Source organism: Prionailurus viverrinus, chromosome A1, assembly GCF_022837055.1.
Source record: "Prionailurus viverrinus isolate Anna chromosome A1, UM_Priviv_1.0, whole genome shotgun sequence".
Lineage (NCBI taxonomy): Eukaryota > Metazoa > Chordata > Mammalia > Carnivora > Felidae > Prionailurus > Prionailurus viverrinus.
Window position 1 is genome coordinate 25649660 of NC_062561.1, and position 22910 is coordinate 25672569.

The 22910-nt window shown below is 38.2% G+C and overlaps 1 protein-coding gene across 1 annotated transcript in view; it reads right to left on the minus strand.

The window, feature by feature from the left end:
* Positions 1 to 262: 262 nt before the first annotated feature.
* Positions 263 to 22910, minus strand: part of GTF2F2 (general transcription factor IIF subunit 2) — a 155704-nt gene continuing 133056 nt past the window's right edge. Inside the window, exons 7-8 of the mRNA XM_047872605.1 lie at positions 14657 to 14800; positions 263 to 932 (exon numbers count right to left, since the gene is read on the minus strand). Of these exons, the coding sequence (XP_047728561.1) occupies positions 813 to 932; positions 14657 to 14800 (264 nt within the window). The 3' untranslated portion in view covers positions 263 to 812. The remainder of the gene's footprint in view (positions 933 to 14656; positions 14801 to 22910) is intronic.

A 22910-nucleotide genomic window follows, 5' to 3' on the forward strand; every position in this document is an offset into this window, starting at 1 on the left:
CATCACTGGTCGTAGGATAGTCAATACCTCCCTGATGGGTGTGCGGTAAAATTCTAGGGCAAAGTCAGTTTCTGAGAAGCTTATAATCTGGATGGGGGAGACATATCTTGAATTGTTGGAAAAATATTTAATTTCTAATTCTTTTAAAAGCAAATTAAAGAAATAATACCCATTGGCCAGGTTTGGTTTTTTTTTTTTTTGTATTTTTTCATGTCACTAACACTAGGGTAAAATAAGCAAGCCAATGGTGAAAACTGCTGTCTTAGGTACAAAATAAACGCTCTCTTTTTTTATTAATGGGTGTGAATATGAAACATGATCATCTGTAAAATAATAAAATAAAATAAAGACAGCTTTGGTTTTTGACAATTTCAGAAAAAGGAACTTTGGTTTTTTATTGCTTTGAAGACTTTCTGTAGTTGACTTTTTTCTTGCTTTGCCATTCACTTTGGATTTGCACTACCTCAGCTCCTCAGACATAAGACAAGGACAGAGAGTCCTTATTGAGAAATCATTTCCTAATTTTACATTTTAAAAGTCAATATTTAAAGAAAAAAACCTTATTAACCGCCCCAATCCCACACCCGCTCCTGAATAATCTAGTTTAATACAAGCCTATAAATAATTTCGTTCGTCAAAAAACACTTAAGTAACTTTACAAGAATTATTGTTTAAAAAATTTACATAGGCAAATTATAGTTCCAGTCATTTTACCCCTATAACAGATGGACCTCAAGTATTTGAGCATCAATGGTGTTTCCTTAGCACATCACCCTTTAGTTGTTCTGTTAGCATGCTGGTTGAAAGTCTTCTTAATCACTCTTTTCTTCTCCTTGATAATGTCTATACTCTGGCTTCAGCTCCCATGTGTTTTTGTGGGTTCCTTTTACGTTCTGCACACCAATTTCTTTTAAGATTTCCTTTAGGTAGCCCTAAAAACAAAAATCCCCAAGATGAGATTATGAAGGCAAGAAACAAAATTTAAAATACACATCAAACTACATTCACAACTAATAAAAATTACGATTTTGAAAGCACAACAAGATTTCTCTATAAAGAGGTTTAATAAACCGCCTTTTGGTTTTATTTATGCAATACACGGTAACTGTGTTAAATGTAAGATCATTTGCATTAAGGGATTGGAAGTCCGGGATTCCAACAACCTGAGAGCTTAAAAAAAAAAAAAAAGAAAAGATGTCTGGCTGAAGATACACTAGAATGTTACTAGTCTCGATGTTTACTAAGATGATGCAGTATACCAAATGTAATTTTCCCTCGAGTTCAGTGGCCTCAGTTCACAGCTGGATAGGGTTATTCTTGGATTACAATCAGCATTTCAGAAGCAGTAGCATATATAAAAAAAAAAAAAACAAAACAAATATTCAGGCATCCAGAATTCTCAGTTCTAAGTGACTCTTCATATGTGCTACAGGCCACTTATTTTTCCTCCTCTGTGATAAGGAAAGTTATTATTTGTGATTAGTATTGTTTGTATCTTGGCCAAGCTTGCCAAGGCAATGTAAGGCCTACGAAGCGATAATAAGACATGCTAAACGCCCAGGCCTGCAGCTCTCTGGTGCTTGGCTCCTCCAAAGGACAGAGGTAACAATGATGCAGGGCAGAACTCCGTCTTATGTTATTTTAGGTCCCTGAAAATTTAACACACGTTAACCAAATGATTACTATATTCAGGGAATTGGTGGCTGTGATAAATATAATACCAAACGCCACCTTTATGTGCCAATGCCCAAGGCCAAAAAACACCCCATTATAAAAGGACGAACCTAAGTTAGAGTACTTGTCTCTTGGAGTAAGAGAGGAAAGTTAATTATTTAAAAGTGTTTTTCTCGCCTGCAGAACCAATCCCATAATATTTTGTGTATATGCTTCAAAGAACCTGCTACAGTATTAGTAACTCACCCTGTGGATAGATGTAATTTTTTTAAAAGTGAAATGAGGCACTGATTTGAAAAATGGTTGAGAAGCTCCTACATAGATCATGTTTAAGGCAGTGCCTTTCCGGAGTATGGTCCTGGGCCACTTGTATCAGAACTTTATGGGAAACCTGTTAAAGAAGCCTCATCTTGGGCCTAGTGAATTGCAATCTTTGGGGCCAGGCCTGGGAATCTGCATTTTCACATGCCTCTAGGAGACTGGTTTAACTACACTAAAGCTCCACAATATCTGTGGGAAGGACTCTCCCAGCTCTAACACTTTAGGATCTTGAGTCCTCCAAGTGTTGCTTAGTTCTCTGAACCTCACAATTGCTGGAGATGTGTTAACCAACATAATCAACCACCACCTTACACTGACTGGTATAATGTTCTACTGCTTAGAAGATCCTTTCACTTTGGGGTAGGTCGTCCCCTAGAAACAGTGGCTGATTAGCACTGGAACTACATACGGCTCTTTATGTGGCCCTGGATGACGTAGCTCTACTACCAGTGTGGCCTTCCCGTTCCAGCAGCCAGGCCCCAGCAGGTGGCAGCAATGAATCAAATGAGGCCTGGGTTTCCCCAGGAAGGAGCCTGCTTGCCTCCCACACTTTCTGCAGCTGCCTCCACTGAACGATCTGTGCGAATGAGTAAGCATAAAGGCTTGAGACATCCAGGTAACATGCACATCTGCTATCTGCTACTTCAAATTACATTTTTAAAAGGAGACACTGTTCATAAACTACTTTCTAATTAGACAGTATTCACAAAGGGAAACTGATGTGCTGGGCATAAATGATTTTCAGCTTAGATGCCAAGGACGACATCTTTGTAAAATTCCAAAGAATGATTTATTGTGATACTGGCTACGAACCTGCACACAAACAATAAGACAAATGTGGACGCACTGCAATGGGTCCAAACTGAAGAGAGCAATTGCTAGGAGCGCTACAGTTGTGAGACAGAAGCTTTCCTGATTTAGGATCACAATATCTAGCCCTGGTACAGAATTCTGTTTTGGTGGAAGGTGGGAAAGAGCCTATTTCTGGAGCTTTAGAATGTTCTAAACTACAACCTAAAGCTATTTTACTCTAACCAAATGAATTAACTTGGCCACAACCTATTAGTAAAGAAAGTAACAGTACTGATAGGGGAACACAGGTCACAAGAGTCGCTGAAGGAAAGACACAGGTAGGGAACAGCGAGATCACGTCCTTCCTCTGCTGAAAAATTTTCAGTGACTTCCCTTTTGGTCTACAGGTTAAATTCTAAACCCCTTCACAGGCATCCATTCAGGCCTGCCTTTTCCCTTTGGCCTCATCTTCTAAGAATTCCCTGAACACATACTTACCATTTGTGTGTCTACATGCTTCTAGTTTTCTCCATATGCTGTTTCCTTTTCCCGTCATACTTACCCCCTTCCCTCAAATCTGAACTCCTCAGCCTTGAAGACTTGGCACCTACCTCTTAGGTTTACATTTCACACTGTATGTACCTCAGTGATCGCCCTCATACCACGTTATAACCCTTTACTTCTAGGTCTCTCTCCCATCAAACCACTAGTGGTGCGAATGAATAGGCAGTGCTTAAGAGTAAACAAGGGAACTATTCGGGTGCCTGGTTAAGCGTCCTACTCTTGATTTGGGCTTGGGTCATGTTCTCCTAGTTGGAGAGATCTAGGGATTCTCTCCTTCTCTCTCTGCCCCTCCCTCATGCCCCCTCTCTCTCTCAGGGAGAAAAAAAAAGGAAATAAGGGAACAAGGATTTGGGCAGGGGTGGGGTGTTTGAGGTGAGATCATTTAGAAGGTCCTATGGACTAAAACTATGCTAACTCTACTTCTTTTCATTTTTAGAACTCAGGCTCTAATTAACTTATAGGGTTATGACCAGGTTTGAGAAATACAAGTTGACTGATTAAATTGTATTACCTGAATTTGAATTATATTTATTACTAACCTTTGTATTATAAGATGGGGACAAAGCCATCTGGGGGAAATTTTAAAAGTTCTAACAGGACTGAAGATCATTTGGCAATCTAACTCTCCTTTTATAAAAATTCATATATTTGCACAAGTATTTATTTTAGACCTCCTGTGTGACAGGAAGAATGGCAACAGAGTCATTTTCATCCCCAAGAGTTCACAGTCTAAGATTAGGGTATGTGGGGGCGCCTGGGTGGCTCAGTCGGTTAAGCGTCCGACTTCGGCTCAGGTCATGATCTTACAGTCTGTGGGTTCAAGCCCCGCATCGGGCTCTGTGCTGACAGCTCAGAGCCTGGAGCCTGCTTCCGATTCTGTGTCTCCCTCTCTCTCTGCCCCTCCCCTGCTCATGCTCTGTCTCTCTCTGTCGCAAAAATAAATTAAAAAATTAAAAAAAAAAATTAAAAAAAAATATTAGGGTACGTGAATGGGGACACAAAGGCATAGAAGCAGACAATCGTTAAGTTAAAGCATAGTAAGAAGGACATATATACAGGATATTATGGGAGCACTGAGAAGGGCACTCAGCCCAGCTTGAGTCATGATCTTAGGTTTTGAGGATGTGTATTTGATCCTTTGAATTAAATGGCAATTCTGGGCCCAGATCAAAAGATACTAATTCTCCTCTTATACTAAACACTGACTTTCCAATTTAATCTTTTGCCTGATCCCCTTCATTTTAAACAAATTATTCTAGAACTAATTAGATCACCTTTATGTCACACAGGATTGGAGAGATTTCTCATTACTGCTATGTGCAGTGCTACAAAACAAGATTTGAAGTAAACTGGCTCAGATCTAGAAACTTTTCATCAAAGGGATGTGTGGGAGACTATTTACAGGAAGTCTGAACTGCAGAGAAAAAAGGGATAGAACATTACAGCTTCCTTGGAAGGAAAAGGCAAAGCAAATACTGGACCAAAGAGGTTAGGTGATGGGGCACCTGGGTGGCTCAGTTGGTTAAGCATCGGACTTCAGCTCAGGTCATTATCTCGAGGCTCGTGAGTTCAAGCCCCGTCTGACTCTGTGCTGACAGCTTGGAGCCTTGAGCCTGCTATGGATTCTGTCTCCCTCTCTCTATGCCCTTCCCCCACTTGAGCTCTGTCTCTCAAAAATAAACACTTAAAAGTTTTTTTTTTTTTTTTAAAAAGGGGAGGGGGTCAAGTGATTAGGATGTGGTTTGCATAACTGTGGGTCAAGATAACACTGTGGTAGGCCAAAAGGCAGAAATCCACAGACCAAATTCCTATTTTCCCCCAAATCAAGACAAACTGATGTGGAGTTGCAAGGCACAGGAGCTTACTATTGCAGTCTCTTTCTCCTTCTGTCCCTCTTCCCACCCCGCCCCCCTTCATTTCTCATATCATCTTTTCCTCTACTGCTCTGCGAACCAATCCCAAACCAGGAATTTCAGTTAAACATTACATATATAATAATAAATTAACTATATCTAAATTTCTAGAAATTGGTCAAGAACATGTATCTTTAACAAAGAGCTGATCACCAAGAATTAATGCTTTAGGTAAGCAAATAATATGACCCTATTAGACTTTTGGTCACAAAATCTTCCCAGAAAGGTTGGAATGAATATCCAATATGCAGTCTATACCAAAGATGGTACTGGTTAATGCAGACAGCCACGGAAAATCATTATATGCTTTTTACAAAGTGATCCAAGGCAAGAGGGACATTATCAGTTCTATGATAATTTCGAAGTATCATTTCAAATGATTTGTGTGATAAATCAGAGGGCTTACTGATGAAGATGTTAGTGGCTCCAAGGCACAAAATTGTTTGATTAAAAAAACACACAACACATTAGGCATAAGCTGTGAATGAAGGCAACATATGTTTTCCCTCCTTTACATAGAGAAAACTGTAAACAGGATTGGGAAGGTGATGCTGCAAATTCTCTGGGACATGGGCCATGTCAGTATTTTTATCCTCTTTTCCTTCTGGTTTCACCCCCACTTTCCTACTAGACACTCCCCTCCCTTGTCTTCCTCTCAGGTCACATAGGCTGCATTCCTCCCTTTGTAGATGATGCATAATAAAGTGGCCAAGGCACAAGCCCTATCCCACCTCAGCACTACCTTATGGATTAATCCAAATTCTGGAAAAGCAACTTTATTATTGCATGAATATTTGTGTGCTGGTGAACCAACTCACTTTTTTTTCTTTTTTTAAATTTTATTTTTTTAAAAATTTACACCCAAATTAGTTAGCATATAGTGCCACAATGATTTCAAGAGTAGATTCCTTAGCCCCTTACCCATTTAGCCTGTCCCCCCTTCCCACAACCCCTCCAGTAACCTTCTGTTCTCCATATTTATGAATCTGTTACGTTTTGTCCCCCTCCCTGTTTTTATATTATTTTTGTTTCCCTTCCCTTATGTTTCTCTGTTTTGTCTCTTAAAGTCCTCATATGAGTGAAGTCATATATCTGTCTTTCTCTGACTAATTTCACTTAGCATAATACCCTCCAGTTCCAGCCACATAGTTGCAAATGGCAAGATTTCATTCTTTTGATTGCCGAGTAATACTCCATTGTGTGTGTGTGTGTGTGTACATACACACACACATACACACCACATCTTCTTTATCCATTCATCCATCGATGGGCATTTGGGCTCTTTCCATACTTGGGCTATTGTTGATAGTGCTGCTATAAACATTGGGGTGCCTGTGTCCCTTCGAAACAGCACACCTGTATCCACTGGATAAATGCCTAGTAGTGCAATTGCTGGGTCATAGGATAGTTCTATTTTTAGTTTTTTGAGAAACCTCCATACTGTTTTCCAGAGTGGCTGCACCAGCTTGCATTCCCATAAATCAACTTAGTAACACTTCATGTGCCGGGCACTAGCAAATGATTCACATGTTTGCATATTTCAAATAAACAAAGTTTACCTCCTTTGGGCCAAAACTTTTAAATTTAACTATGTGTTTCAAGATGTGCTTTCTAAACTGTATTTGTTTATTTGTACGCTAAACATAACTTAACCTTAAATATTGACTGCAAGGTATTCCAAGGCTGAGAAATGATGGTTTCCAATTGGGAAAAAAATGTATACCTATATAGTTAATGTTAGGTTATAGTTAATTAGGAAAATATAATCAGAAATATACAGATGCACTTGGCTGGCTCAGTCAGGGGAGTGTGCTACTCTAGATCTTAGGACTGCGAATCTGAGCCCCATGTTGGGTGTAGAGATTATGTAAATAAATAAAATGTGAAGAGAAGAGAAGAGAAGAGAAGAGAAGAGAAGAGAAGAGAAGAGAAGAGAAGAGAAAAAAATAAAAGAAAAAAAATCCAAAACTTAACAAAGTAGCAAAAACTAAAATTCCTTTTGAAATTTAAATATGAATTCTTGCATTTTAGAACCTATCTATTAGTGCATTTAGTGTGAAGTGCAGTTTCAAATGTACAGAATATAAGAAGGTATCAATTGGCATAGTTATTTTTAGTCTATTTGAAAATACTGTTAGAAATTAAATGACAAGCAAAGAGACTATAGGTATATATTTTACCAACAGAGAATTTTTGGTACATTAGCTAGCACTTGCAACCATGAAGTATTATTCACCCTTAAGATATCTGGAATAGAGAGTAAAGTTGTACTTAAGGGCAATAGGATAAGATAGAAATTTTTGCTGGCTAAAGATTAAAAAAGGATTGATGAAAATTTGGCAGTTAGTTCCTTAGGTTATCAAAGCTATGAAGTGCCTCAACAATTCCACTCCCAAAAGAAATAAAATCATATGCTCATGCACAAACCTGTACATAAACGTTTACAGTAGCTGTATTCATAATAGCCAAAAGCAGAAACAACAAAATGTTGTAGATCTATATAATGGTATACTAGTTGGCAATAAAAAGCAAGGAAATACTGATACAAGCCACAACATGGATGAAACCTGAAAATATTATGCCTAAATGAAAGAAGCCAGTGATAAGAGATCACATATTATATGATTCCATGTGTATTAAATGTCCAGAGTAGGCAAATCTATACAGATAGATAGAAAATAGACCAGTGTTTGCCTGGGGGGTGGGGGGTGGGGGGTGAAGGTGGGGTAAAGGGGAGTGACTGCTAATAGGTATGGGATTTCCCTTTGGGATGAAGAAAATGTTCTAAAATTAATTGTAGTGATGGTCACACAAGTCTGTGAATACATTAAAATCCATTGAACTGTAATTGAAAAAAATACAAATATAATTTGTACTGAAAATAAAGGTTTTAAATTGGGGTGGGGGGCGAGTGACCTATCTAGCTCCTAACAACAAATTAAGAGAACACCATTTTTATTACCAAATTATGATGAGTACAGTAACACTGCCAATCAACAGTAGCTAGCTCTGTGCATTAGTCCGTATGTACTGGAAAATATGATGGCATCAGAATATTGGTCTTGGGACACTGTAGAAGGAATGGCTCTACAAAGCTGCAATACAGAACTGACACTACAAGGTCTTCTGCCAACAGGCTTATCCTCTGGTATCTCAATTCTCCTGTCAGATAGAGAAACTGGGAGGCTGTGAACACTTATCTAAATCCACAGAGTCATGCTCTCTCTAATGCTAAGACCAATCTACAGACCAGTGAAATTCCTTTCCTGAGACAATTTCCATAAGGACCATAAGCCTAAAAGCAAATCCTTCTAGCTTGTTCAGAGACTAAATAAAGAAATCAGTAGAAGGCAGTTAATAAGCTTAAAAACTTACTTTAACTTCCCTTCAAATCAAATGGTGCTGAAGAGTGGGGAAGGAGATTTTATAAGTAATGATATTTTTCAGATTAAATATAAATTTTAAAGTCCATTGCTTAATTAAAAATTCTATGTAAATTTTGCATATAAAAAATGCCCAATTCTCTTTACTGGGTGCTTGTGTTAAATACTGCTTTTATCTACATAATATTTCACGTAAAATATGGACTCAATTGGTTATGTTAGTAAATTCACCCCGAATTTTACCTCATTCAGAAATATGGTAAAAAATAGGGGTGGTGGGGTGGGGACTGAAACAAAGCATATAAGTTAAAGGAGAAAATGCTATTACCTATGATAAACTTTCTGGTAGATCTAGAAGTTATTAAAATCTTCTACAAATAAATATTAAAATTTCATAAATGTGTTTAAATTTCATCCATTTATATTCAATACAATTCAAATAGTTGATTTATTTTAGTATGACATTTCATATTCTAAAGCTTAAAATATATTAGGTTCTACATCATTAATTAGCAAATAATTATTTTTTAAAACACAAGTCTCAAAAAAGGCTGTTAACATGCTCTTTTAAGAAATTGGTGGTCTTTGGGGCGCCTGGGTGGCTCGGTCGGTTAAGCGTCCGACTGCTGCTCAGGTCATGATCTCAAGGTCCGTGAGTTCGAGCCCCGCGTCGGACTCTGTGCTGACAGCTCAGAGCCTGGAGCCTGTTTCAGATTCTGTGTCTCCCTCTCTCTCTGCCCCTCTCCTGTTCATGCTCTGTCTCTCTCTGTCTCAAAAATAAATACATGTTAAAAAAAAAATTAAAAAAAAAAATAAAATAAAATAATTAGGGCAAATATTCCCTTTTTTCTTAGAGGCTGTTAGCTGTGAGGTGTTTGAGGAGGCCATTTTGGCTATCATATGGCAAGATCCCGCCTAAGAGTAAAGATAACAAATAAGAAAGAATAATGAGGGCACAAATGTGGAAAGATGGGAAGGGACAGTTCTAAAGTTCTAACTAATATTAGTGGCTGTAGCCAGTAATGTCTAAAGCTAGATGCATTCCTGAACTTCCCAGCTACATGAGCCAAAAAATTCTATTTTTGTTTAAGTTAGTTTGAGTGGAGTTTCTATTTTTTTCTTTAAAGTCTATTTATTTTTGAGAGAGAGAGAGAGAGAGAGAGAGAGAAGAAGAGGAGAATCCCAAGCAGGCTCCGAGCTGTCAGCGCAGAGTCCAATGCAGGGCTCGAACTCACAAACCGTGAGATCATTACCTGAGACGAAGTCAGACCCTTAACCCACTGAGACACCCAGGCGCCCCTTGAGCTGAGTTTCTATTCTCTGCAACTAGAAGAGTCTCAACTAATTCACGTTTCTACAATAGCATATACAAACTCTTTATTTTAAGTAAGCTCTATACCCAACATGTGGCTTGAACTCAAGATCCCAAGATCAAGAGTCACATACTCCACCGAATGAGCCAGGTGGGTGCCCCTATAACAGCATATACTTATAAATAAAAAAATTTGGGGGTGCCTGGGTGGCTCAGTCGGTTAAGCGGCTGACTTCGGCTCAGGTCATGATCTCGCGGTCCATGAGTTCCAGCCCCGCGTCGGGCTCTGTGCCGACAGCTCAGAGCCTGGAGCCTGTTTCAGATTCTGTGTCTCCCTCTCTCTGACCCTCCCCCATTCATGCTCTGTCTCTCTCTGTCTCAAAAATAAATAAATGTTAAAAAAAAAAAAAATAAAAAAATAAAAAAATTTGTTTGACAGGAGAAATACTCAGGTCATACTTTCCAGACATTTTATCCTTAAAAACAAGCCTACCTTCTTGTATCCAAATTTTGCTTCAATTACTTCTGTTCACACTTTAAGTCTATCTAGAAACAAATTCTGAGGATTAGGTTAACATTGCCTTATTGCTGCAATGGCTTTGTTTATTGAAAGCCCACTTTGTGCGAATAAGCAACTGCCTGCTGAGCAATGTTTAGTGCTGGGACCTTGAAATATGGGCACCAAATTCCTTCAAAGTCAAAGCCACACAAATGTTTTCCTAGATTTTCCTGTGAATTTGAACTTACTTTAGTAAAAAGCATGCAAATTGTATAATTAAACAATGGTCTGCTGGACTGACATGACTGGGGACTGCTGATTCAGAAGGAATCATCAATAATTAAAGATCAACTTCCCTAGATCATGCCTGGAAACTGGGTGGATACAGAACAAGAAAATTAAAGAGGTTTGGTCATAACCAGAGCTGATTTTCAAGGATACTTTTGGCAGAAAAGTACGATTCAAGGAACACTGGTAAATGGCTGCTATGCTAGAGAGAACACAGTGTCAAGGCTCAAAACGGTCTTGGCAGTTTGGTGTTTCAAAGGGAGCAATTAGGTACAGCTCTGAATGGTTTAAATTTTGAAGGAAATGCTGTGTATTTCTATTTTACAGATATAATAAGATATGAAGAAAGGCTAGACATAACAAATTCAAGGTGAAAGATCAAATACTGCATGGGAGAAATAATAGGCTTCCTCTGGTATTTCACATTAAAGCCCAAATTTAAATCATATAAAAACATCCCTTTAAATGGATATCATGTTTCTGACTTTACATCAATTACCAGAGCTTGGCCTTTTAAAATTGGCTTATTTACCCTTGATGAGTAACTTTAACTCCTTGATTGTTCATGCAAGTCGCATGCCAGCCAATGACAGAAAAGGTCTGGCCATAAGGACAGTTTCTCTGATCAATAATTTTGCTCATGGAAGTGAAAGTTTTTAGGAAGAAGAATACAGAGAGTAAGAACTGCAAAAACAAGAACAATATCTCGGGTCCACTCAATGTGTCAAAAATTACACTCTGAAGGTCAGAAAGCAGATGGGAACTTAAGAATATGGTAGCAGTGTTAATGAAATAGAGGATGTGTTAAAGTAATAGAGTTCATGGCTGGAAATCTGTTATCAAAGGGGGCACTGGGGGCCATCAGAAAATGAGAGAAAGTCATTAAATGCATATACTAAAGAGGTGATTAACACAAACAAGATCTCTTTTCTCCTCTTTTACACAGGGACTCAAAAATTGGTTTGTGTTAAACATCAAATGTATTTAAGTACCCTGTCCAGGCTAAATGGCAGAGCTGGGACTTGAACTGAGATGCCATTACTCCAAATCCACCACTATTTCCATCATACCAGGAAGCCCCTTTCCTGGATCACTAATCTTCATGCTATACTGGGTTCTTTCATTCTTCTGGAATTGCTCAGATTAAGATCAAATTAGTAAGGGTATACTGATGACCATCAGTATAGACTCACTTATGTCCGGTGAACCTTTTAAAGGGGATAGTTATCTATACAGAGGAAAGCTGAACTTGGGCCACTTCGCAGGTCAATGGGATTTGCTAATTCAATTCAAATACGAGAGGGAGGTGGAGAGGAGATAAAATAGGAGACAGAGAGAGAGAGAGTCACAGATATCGGGTTGGAAGGGAGCACAGTGACTATCCAGTGTTCCTCAATTTTAGGAAAGGAAGTAACTCCCCCAGATCCCAGTGGGTAGTAGGTAAATGGCAGAACCCAACCCAAGCTGACCCCTTCCTGCCCCCTCCTCTAGGCGGAGATAGCTAAAACCCTGGCGTTCTACACTTAGTTGAGACTGGCTCTCTGTCTTCCTTCTCTTCCCAAAAATGACATGAGGCCTGTCGAATCCATCTGAATCCACCAATTCATCTAATATTTACTGGATTTGTACTATGTTTACATTGTAGAACATATGAATATTTAGGGATATGACTAATACACAACCCTCCTTTAAGAACCTTATGCTTGCTGAGGCAAATTGCCTCTAAACAATAAGACAATTATAAAATAATTTAGTTTCTAGATCAGTGGTTCACAAGCTCTTTGAGGTTCCCAGACCTTCTATGAGAATCTGATATTAACTATGATCTGCTCCCCAACCCACATATTTTTGCACATATTCAGAAGACTGCTGGATCTCCTAAAGCCCATCTACTGACCATGAGGTAAGCAGCTCATTCCTTCCTTCTCCTCTCCCTTCCCTTCCCTTTCTTTCTTCTTCTTTCTCTCTTTCTCTCACTTTCTTTTTATGTTTATTTTTGAGAGAGTGAGTGAGTGGAGGAGGGCAGAGAAAGACAGAGAATCCCAAGCAGACTCTGCAGCTGTCAGCACAGAGCCCGACATGGGGCTGGAACTCACAAACCATGAGATCATGACCTGAGCCAAAACAAAGAGTCAGATGCTTAACCAACTGAGCCACCCAGGCACCCCTAAGTAGCTCTATTTTAAGAGATTCACTGAGCACCTCTACATAAAAATTATCTGAAACACCAAAACTGAGAGAAATACTAGTTATTCCTTTTCTCTGACACAAAATGAATTTTAAAAATAGTATATTGGGGCCCCTGGGTGGGTCAGCTGGTTAAGAGTTCCACTTTGGCTCAGATCATGCTCTCACAGTTCATGGGTTTGAGCCCTGCATCGGGCTCTGTGCTGGCACCTCGGAGCCTGGAGCCTGCTTCAGGTTCTGTGTCTCCCTCTCTCTCTCTTGCCCCTCCCCCACTCATACCCTCTGTCTCTCTCAGAAATAAATACACATTAAAAAAAGTAAAAAAGATAAAAAAAACAGTATGTTGTTCCACGTTAAGAAATTGGGAAGCAAAGAAATTGTTTTCTCTAGTATCATCTAAATGTCCTTCTACATACAAATACTTATTTTCCTGTAGCTAATGTGTGTGTGTGTGTGTGTGTGTGTGTGTGTGTGTGTGTTATTCCATGAGAATATACTGTCTGCATTCAGCTTCTGGAATGGCCTTTTTGTGTGTGTATGTATGTATGTATGTGTGTATATATATATATGACACAAGGATAAACTTCATTAAATGTATAAAAAACACAGCTTAGCTAATGAATTATTCTATTTCAATTTTTAAAAATCTAGTTTGAAATGCTGTGTCTAAGGCTTTGATGGTGAAGGGAGTGAAGTCGTTAAGAGGAGCTGATAATGGCAGCATGAGCACTTGCCTCCTATTAAAAAAAAGTATTTAGATCTTTTGGAATTTAATTTCTTAATAAAAAAGTGAAAGATTGAAATGTAACAGTGAAATCTGCAGAAATGGGAAAACTACCATCAATATTGAAATTTCCTAAGGTATTTCCTAAAGCTTTCAATAAGTCAGAGTGTAAAAGGACAGAAAATAAAAGAGATTCCATTTAATTTTTAAAACCCTATAAATAAATACTGTTACAATTCAATTCTCTGCTTTGCTAATGTTAGGTGTAAGAAAGTGAAACAGCAGGAAACGTGGCTCAAAGACTGGAGAAAAGGGATTTGGATTCCTTATTTGTTACCAGTGTTTTAATGGATTAGAAATACAAATTGTTAGCAAATAGGCACAAAAGTCTGGAGCAGGGACGGAAAAATGATTATTTATAGTACAAACTTTCTAAAACATCAACTTAATAAATTTTTCCTTAAAAATGGAGAACAGACCAACCCAACCACAACCTCAACCAACACTGGGGTAGTACACAGCTCAAGTGTAAAAGGACCTAATGTTAGTGCTAGGTAAATTTTGATTAAAAAAAAAAAAAAAAACCCGCAAGACAGAGATGAACACTCTCATCATGACAAATCAGTATGGCTCTTAAAGGAATGCAGTTCTTCTAGAAGGCACATTTTCAAATATATGAAAGAAGCTGAGCGCTTTTGGAGGGAGGTAGGGGAACAAATGAAAGACTAGGCTTGATGTCAAGGGATCAGTCAAAAGAAGGGTATATCTACTTTATCTTCATATGGAACTTTTAACATTAATGTATTTGAAATCTAAAATAATGAGGTTGATGTCACCAAAAAATAACCTGTATTAAGACATCTTTCCTGAGTGTTGAAATAAACCCTGACATTAGCATAGGTGCAAGTGAACTTCTTCATATATGATACCCTTCTCTTCAGAAACGTCATCTAAATGAAGCAGGACATATTTAAAGGATCAATGTGAGCATATACATACCACAGGTTGTTTTGTGATGTCCACCAAGTCCTTAAGATTGTAATACTGATGTTTCTCAAATGCTGAAAATAGCATGTCTAAAACGTGTTGTTTATCAGCTCGAGCTCGTTTTCCATCTTCTTTCTTTTTCCTTTCATATTCAATCTAGGTGCAAAAAGCAAAAGTAATAAAGGCATCAATCCAACATTCTCACTCTGAAATATAGGCATTCTCTTTTTATCACCCAAAAATATGATTAATTTCAAGCTGTTAGGCTACGGTTTAAAGAGCAGTTCAGACTGCTTCTGGGGCTCCTCAGAACCTGAAGGCTCTAAGAGGTATCAACATGCTATCTGTAAACCACTTTCATTATTTCCAAAAGCTTTATATAATGCCTCCATTTGCCCCCAAATAGCCTTCCTGTGCCAAATTAGAAATCAGTGTGGCTACTGATTTGCTCATGGTGATCAGAAAGTCCAACTTGCAGTTCCTTTGTTTTTATTACCCAAAATACAGTAAAATAGTTTATCTCATAGAAACAGTTTGGTAGGTAACATCTTTCAAAATTGAGGTTTTTTGGGACAGACAGAAGATTAAAAAGCAGGCATATTATGAAGAGGTTCTCTAGCAAGTGAAAAGTTTGAAAAGCAGTGGTAAAGAGAAAAGAATGTAGGCAGTGACAGGAGGCCTTTTCTCCTCCCGACACTGCGTGACCTCCTTGAACACATAAAATGAAGTAAGCTTACTAACAGAAAATGGTAATAATACATACTCAGTAGTCAAAGCACAAGCAAACTATTTTCCCCAAATCCCCATTTTATCTTAATTCATGTGAACTCTAAATTCAGCTGTATAATACACCTTCATTTGTAACATAAAAATAAAATACCTCTCATTCAAATAAAAATGACACTCTAGGATCAAATGGTGTGTTTGTCCTGTAGTTCTATGTACCTTTATTCACGCTAGATTGAAAGCAGTGGCACTAAGAGAAGGTACAAACTTTCTCCTCATGTTATCCTCTAGAGATTTCATCAGTTGTAAAAAAAAAAAAAAAAAAAAAAAAAAAAAAAAAAAAAAAAAAAAAAAAAAATTACTTAAAAAATTTTTTTAAATGTATTATTTATTTTTGAGAGAGTGCAAGTGGGGGAGGGGCAGAGAGAGAGAGGAAGACAGAGGATCCAAAGCAGGCTCTGTGCTGACAGCAGTGAGCCCCACGTGGGGCTGGAACTCACAAACCGTGAGATCATGACCTGAGATGAAGTAGGAGGCTTAACTAACTGGGCCACCAAAATTACTTTTTATTAGGCAAACTACTGAATGGGAGAAGATACTTGAAACTGATATATTAGATAGGGACTTAATATCCAAAACATATAATGAACTTTTAAAACACCAAAAAAAAATTTAAATAATCCCCCAAACCCCCAATCTGATCAAAAAATGGGAAGCAGATCTGAACATTTATTCCAAAGACATACACATAGCCAACAAATACATGAAAAGATGCTCAAACCACTAATCATTAGTGAAATACAAACTAAAACCACAATGAGATATCACCTTACACCTGTCAGAATGGCTAAAATCAGAAAGACAAGAAACAACAAGCGTTGGCAAGAATGCGGAGAAAAGGGAACTCTAATGCACTGCTGATGGGAATGTAAATTGGTACACCGTGAAAAACAGTATGGAGGTTCCTCAAAAAAATTAAAAATAGAAGTACTGCATGATCCAATAATTCCACTATTGTTTACCCAAAGAAAAAGAAAACACTAAATCAAAAAGATATATGCATCCCTGTGTTCGCCACAACATTATTTACAATTAGCCAAGATATGGAAGCAACCTAAGAGTCCATCAACAGACAAATGGTAAGAAGAAAAATATATACACAATGGAATATTATGCAGTCACCAAGTCACATCATTATGCATGATGAGATCGTGCCATTTGTGATAACATGGATGGATCTAGAGGGTATTATCCTAAGTGAAATAAGTCAGACTGAGAAAGACAAATACCATGTAATTTTGCTTATGTGGAATCTAAAAAAACAAATGAGTAAACAAAAAGAATCAGACCTAGAAATGCCAGAAGGAAGAGGGAAAGGAGATGTGCAAAATGAATGAAGGAGAGTGGGAGATAAGAGGCTTCCAGTTATGGAATGAGTAAGTCACGGGAATAAAAGGTATAACATGGGGGGCTGCCTGGGTGACTCAACAGGTTAAGGGTCCGACTCTTGGTTTCACTTCAGGTCACTATCTCACAGTTTGTGGGTTTGAGCCCTGAGTCGGGCTCTGTGCTGATACTGAGGGGACTGCTTGAGATTCTGTCTCTCTCTCTCTGCCCCTTCCCCACCTGTTCTCTCAAAATGAGTAACTGAACATTTATATATATATAAAAAGGTGGGACACAGGAAACACAGTCAATGATACTCTAATAGTGCTGTATGGTGACATGGTAGCTATGCTTGTGGTGAGCACAGCACAATGTCCAGAGAAGTGGAATCACTATCAAACTATACACCTGAAACTAATCGCATTGTGTGTCAGCTGTACTGAAAAGAATTTTTAAAAACGTATTCTTCATTGAAAACATGCAACTTATATTCACTCGTTTCAGCTGGTTAAGCTTTTAATTTTTAATTATTTTTTATTTTTAAAATAAGCTTATTTATTTTGAGAGAGAGGGAGAGAGAGAGAATCTCAAGCATGCTCCATGCTGTCAGCACAGAGCCCGGCAGAGGGCTTAATCTCACAAATTGTGAGATCAGACCTGAGCCAAAATCAAGAAAGAGTTGGATGCTTAACCCACTGAGCCACCCAGACGACCAAGCTTTTAATTTTTTTTTTTTGAATTTTTTTTTCAACGTTTATTTATTTTGGGGACAGAGAGAGACAGAGCATGAACGGGGGAGGGGCAGAGAGAGAGGGAGACACAGAATCGGAAACAGGCTCCAGGCTCTGAGCCATCAGCCCAGAGCCCGAAGCGGGGCTCGAACTCACGGACCGCGAGATCGTGACCTGGCTGAAGTCGGACGCTTAGCCGACTGCGCCACCCAGGCGCCCCTCAAGCTTTTAATTTTTTAAAGAAACATTTCATTTTAATAAGGCATTGTGATAAAGCATAAAGCATATTAGAGGAAATATATATATATATATATATATATATATATATATATATATATATACACACACACACACACACATATATAGCAGCCCACCTAGTAAATAAAGGCAGGCTCGATGAAAGCTGGCAGAGAACATTCTCCTGTGCATCAACTGGAATTAATGTAGGAGAAAGGAAGGAAGGAAGGAAGGAAGGAAGGAAGGAAGGAAGGAAGGAAGGAAGAAAGAAACTTATTTCAAAACCTACAGCTTAATTACTGCATAAATGCCACCCTCATATAGTTAGGCTTACTCTCTGTATTTTACAATAGAGATTTGTTATAAGAGAGATAAAACTTAGTTTTTATTGATGTTAAATAGAGAAGAGCAGTGTGACTAGAAGAGTCAGAAGCAAGACTGGAGAAGATATAGACCACATCCACATATGACCAAGGAGAAGATCCAAGTCTTCCCAATATGGGTAAGATGTAAAAAACGGATGAAAACACGCATTTAAGGGCAAAGACAGAAATACAGTGTCTGTCCCAATTCAGTGAGAGATGAACAGACAGCAAAGCCCCAAAGGGATGGACCTGAGGTCCATTAAAAAATTTTCTCTCTCTAGGATCAAAAGGAGGACAAAAGTGGAGTGCCTGGTTGGCTCAGTTGGTCGAACACGCAGCCTTTGAACTCGGGGTCATGAGTTCAAGTCCCACCTTGGGTGTAGAGCTTACTTAACAAAAGAAAATGAAGGACAGAAGCAAGAGAATAGGCACATCATGGAGAAAGTAAGCTTGACACACCAGGACAAAACACACAAATCCAAGCAGGAGTGTCTTCGGGTCAAATAGAGAAATATCATGGAATGCCTTAAGGGATTACTATTTTAAGTCCTGCTTTGTTGAGCAATGTCTAAAATATATTATGTTCCCTGTTTACAATTGTACTTAGTTTGCATCCTGAAACCCCCTTCCACTCTTGTACCTCATTTGAATGGTTTTATGTTTTGTATTAAGATGAACAATCCAGGGGCATCTGGGTGGCTCAGTCGGTTAAATGTCCGACTCTTGATTTCAGCTCAGGTCATGATCTCACAGTTTTGTGAGTTTGAGCCCCAGGTCCCGCTCTGCGTTGGCAGTGCGGAGCCTGCTTAGGATACTCTCTCTCTCTCTGCCCCTCCCCCACTTGTGCTGTCTCTGTCTCTCTCAAAATAAACTTAAAAAAAAAAAAAAAAGAAAAGTCTGGACTAGGAGATGAAGTTGTTATAATCCTTTACTCTAGTCAAGCGTGGGATAAAAAAAACTTAACTTGGATCTAGAAAAATAAAGGGAGACATAATCAGATTAAGAAAGGGTGAGGAAAGCCTACTGCCTTCTCATAGGCTTGAGTGGGATGTGGGATTTCATTTAGCTGGAGGCCACAGGTCCTCAAGAAAAATACTACCAAGGAAGTGAGGACTGAGTGAAGGTCCAGTGTTGGCTTCGGTACTCTCTGCGTGCAGCCACAGTTGCATGATATTCTGTGTGCCCTCCTGTCCCAGCTTTAATTTATGTCGAGAAGGTGGAAGAGTTAAATTCAGGAGACAGTAAAAATAAGCGATGGTACATTCAGCTTCCACCCTTAGGAGACTCTTCCTTGTGTGAAATGCCTGGAGAAGCGAGGAAGATTAACAGGAAAAATGTTTTCAAATACAGACAATCCCCAACTTAACGATGGTTTGACTTATTTTTCAACTTAATGATGGTGTGAAAGCAATATGCATGCAGTAGACACTCTAAGTGGAGTTTTGAATTTGGATCCTTTCCAGGGCTAGCAACATGCTGTGCAATCCTCTCTCACGGTGCTGCGCGGCGGCAGCCAGCTGGAGCTCCAGGTCAGCCACGCCATCACCAGAGTGAAGAACCCCTACCCTCACAGCCACAGTACGGTACTCAATACATTACGCGAGATGGTCGACAGTTCATTATGATTTGGCGGTAGAGGATTCTGCCCAAATGCAGGGAGGCTAATGCGAGTGTTCTTACCACATTTAAGGTAGGCTAGCCTACACTATGGTGTTGGTAGGTTAGGCGTATTAAACGCATTTTCAGTTTGGACTGAAACCCCATCAAAAATTGAGGAAGAGCTATAAAAGAAACCTGCTGATAAAGCAAGATGGTCCACTTCAGAGAGGGCACATACTCTAATTGGTAGCAGAGAGAAAAACCTCGTACATGTTTGTCATCAAAGTTGTTCCAACCCCAGAGCCACATGACAGATCCAAGAGAGCCTGAATCAAAGGTAAGAATTTAGAGTAAGTTGGAAAAGAACTTTAAAATCAATTCTAGAATCAGAGTAAGGGTCAAATTAAGTTGTGGTTCAATGTTAATGAGTAGTGAGAAAAGTACCAAATTCTACATAGATCGTTTTGAAAATCTTGATTTACATGCTTCAACCTCAAAATTACTGTATTCAGCGCTGGTGCTTTCCTACTTTAGATCTGGGGGAAAAGAGACTAGAAATGTGCTGTGTTAATGGTGTCTATTGATGGCTCAGTATCTATGAGCAGTGCAACCGATCTTTAGTGAAATAAAAACACTTAAAATTGCAATCTGAGAACCCAGGCATATAAAATAATAACAGCAACAAATTGGCAATATTAATCCTTATCAGAGAAACTAAAATAACAGAAATTTAATTTATTTAAACACAAAAAGCAAAACAGAACATGCCTTTAATGTCCTCAGGGTCTGTACTGTGGGATAACTTATAGAAAAAGACTGTTTTGAAACAAAATTTTTGTACTATAGCATTAGTTAAATCTCTGCTTGGTAATTTCCAAGACAGGCTTATAATCTAAATTTTACTCTGTGGTAGCAGGTAGTTCCAGTGGATGTATGTAAAATTATAAAAAGGGACTGAAATGATTTCCATGGTCATTAAGTTATTAATGACTAACCTTATACCCAGGACAAAACTAAGGTCCTGAGGTAACTTTTCTTTTTAAAACTGAACAGCACAGAAATGGCAATCTTAATATTGTAGTACTCACAATGTTGTATGTTGTACAGATACAATTAATTCTACAAATAAACGACAAATGATATGAACTAGTCTATTAAGGAGAAGACTATAATGTTAACATAATGTTATTTCTTCTCTTTTTAGCTCTTTTCTCTTTGGGCATTTTGTTTCATACTGGCACACCGGCACTGTAAGAAAATGGTGACACTCAAAACAGTCGCATATCTAACTTGTTAGCAGCCACCACAATATACTGGTAGGATAGTTACTGGACCAGAAATGGCTATTATGTGCATTTTAATTACCGATATTATATCTGCTCCAGTGGCCATAGATCAATGCACAACCAGCTGCATGGAAATAAATGTCAATTCATAAAGGACTTTAAACTTAGTCTCCAATTGAACATTTTATAATCCAAACAAATCTATTATACACAATTTTTCTTTCACAACAGAAAATAAATTATTCAAGACTAAAATGCAACCACGTGTAGAAAATCCATTGTGGTATGGTATAGAGATACTCAACCATCATTACTGAAACCTTAATCACTGACAACAATTATAAAAGCCACCCACTGCCAATTAAAATACTATAATACAGATGTCTGTAAATTTCTAGATTGTTGTTTGCAGAAATACTTTGATTGCTTTGTCAAGGCAGTCTTTGTGGAAGCTTTTAACTTTTGAAGTGAGCATGACAGCCTTGAATATCATGGTTTGCATTTAAATTCTTACAAAGATCCTCCTCACCCCTAATGCTTCTATTTTTGCAGAGTGTGTTTTTATCTCTTGGGAGGAAATTAATTCTTTAGAGTCTGTGAGTTCTTGGTATGCAAATTCAAATGGACAAAGCATGTAGCATACTTATACTAATACTAGGCAAATACTGCTGATAAGCCTTTATGATACGGTCCTACAATTATCTATTATTCATTTAGCGAAATTCCAAATTTATACATAAAACTAAAAAACCAAAACCACTACAACAAAAACAAACCCAACAACCGTAACATAGTTAGTTGCCACACTGAAGGAAACAGAATGTGCATAAAAATAAATTTTCTTCCTAGTTCCTGGGGATTGACCGCAAAATCTTATGTAATCATTCAAGTCCCTCCAACAATGATTCTCTAGTTAAGTTTTTCTAATTTTCTATCACTTTCTGACCAAGAGTTGTCACTGAGAAAAAGAAGGGAAAGAAAAATATTTTTTGAAGCTGGGGCCAGAGAGGATGATAAAGACAAGAAAATATTAATTCTTTTTAAAAACCTTAGGTTTGCTGGAAAGAGACTTCCTGGTCTCCTCTCAGGTATTATTTTTGGCCCTACCCCCAACAGGATAGATGGCAGACAAAACTATAAAGTTCCTGTCTCTTTGAGTTGGTGGCTGCATGCTACAATTACCAAGGAAACCTGAAAAATTTTAAGATAGTTGGCCTCCACCATAGATCAATTAAAATCAATCTCTGGAGGTATTTTTCTTTTTAAAAAGCTTCCCAGGGGATTCTAGTGTACAGTTAGCACTAAGAACTATTATCTAGACAACAGAAGACAGAATTCCTTATGAGAAAGGGCTGAAAAGTGTAGACTACATGTGAGAAGGCTGTGAAATTTACACATGCTAGATGATGTCCACAAAGCCAACGAAACCACATACAGAAGCATCCTTACTTGCAGAGATGGAGGGAGCTGGAAGGAATCTAACATATCAACTCATTCTATGTATGTCAATCTGTAAATTGTAAAATGTACTATTATATTAGTATGCATGGATATTTTAAAGCATACACAAATAAAACTTAAGGACATGAAATAAAAACAAGCATTATTTTAAGAGTAAGCTTTCAAAATTGTAAAATACATTTTGGTTTTGTTCTGAAAATATACTATTCAGTCTTCACATTCTGGATGCTTGTTTTTAGGTGAATTCCAAATTATACTTGTTTTTTCTTTTAAATAGTAGCTTTGTACCAGCAATAGCTAATACAACTTAAGGTCCAATATACACGCAAAGGTAAGGATCACTATGTCAGCTATCTTCAACAAGCCTTCAGCCCCAGGCCTCAGGGGTGGTGGCAGCAGGGGACCTACAGGTTACACTTCCAAGAGTCCCCTGCCAGCTGGTTTCCAGCTGGGGGGCCTGCCAATGGGAGAATGA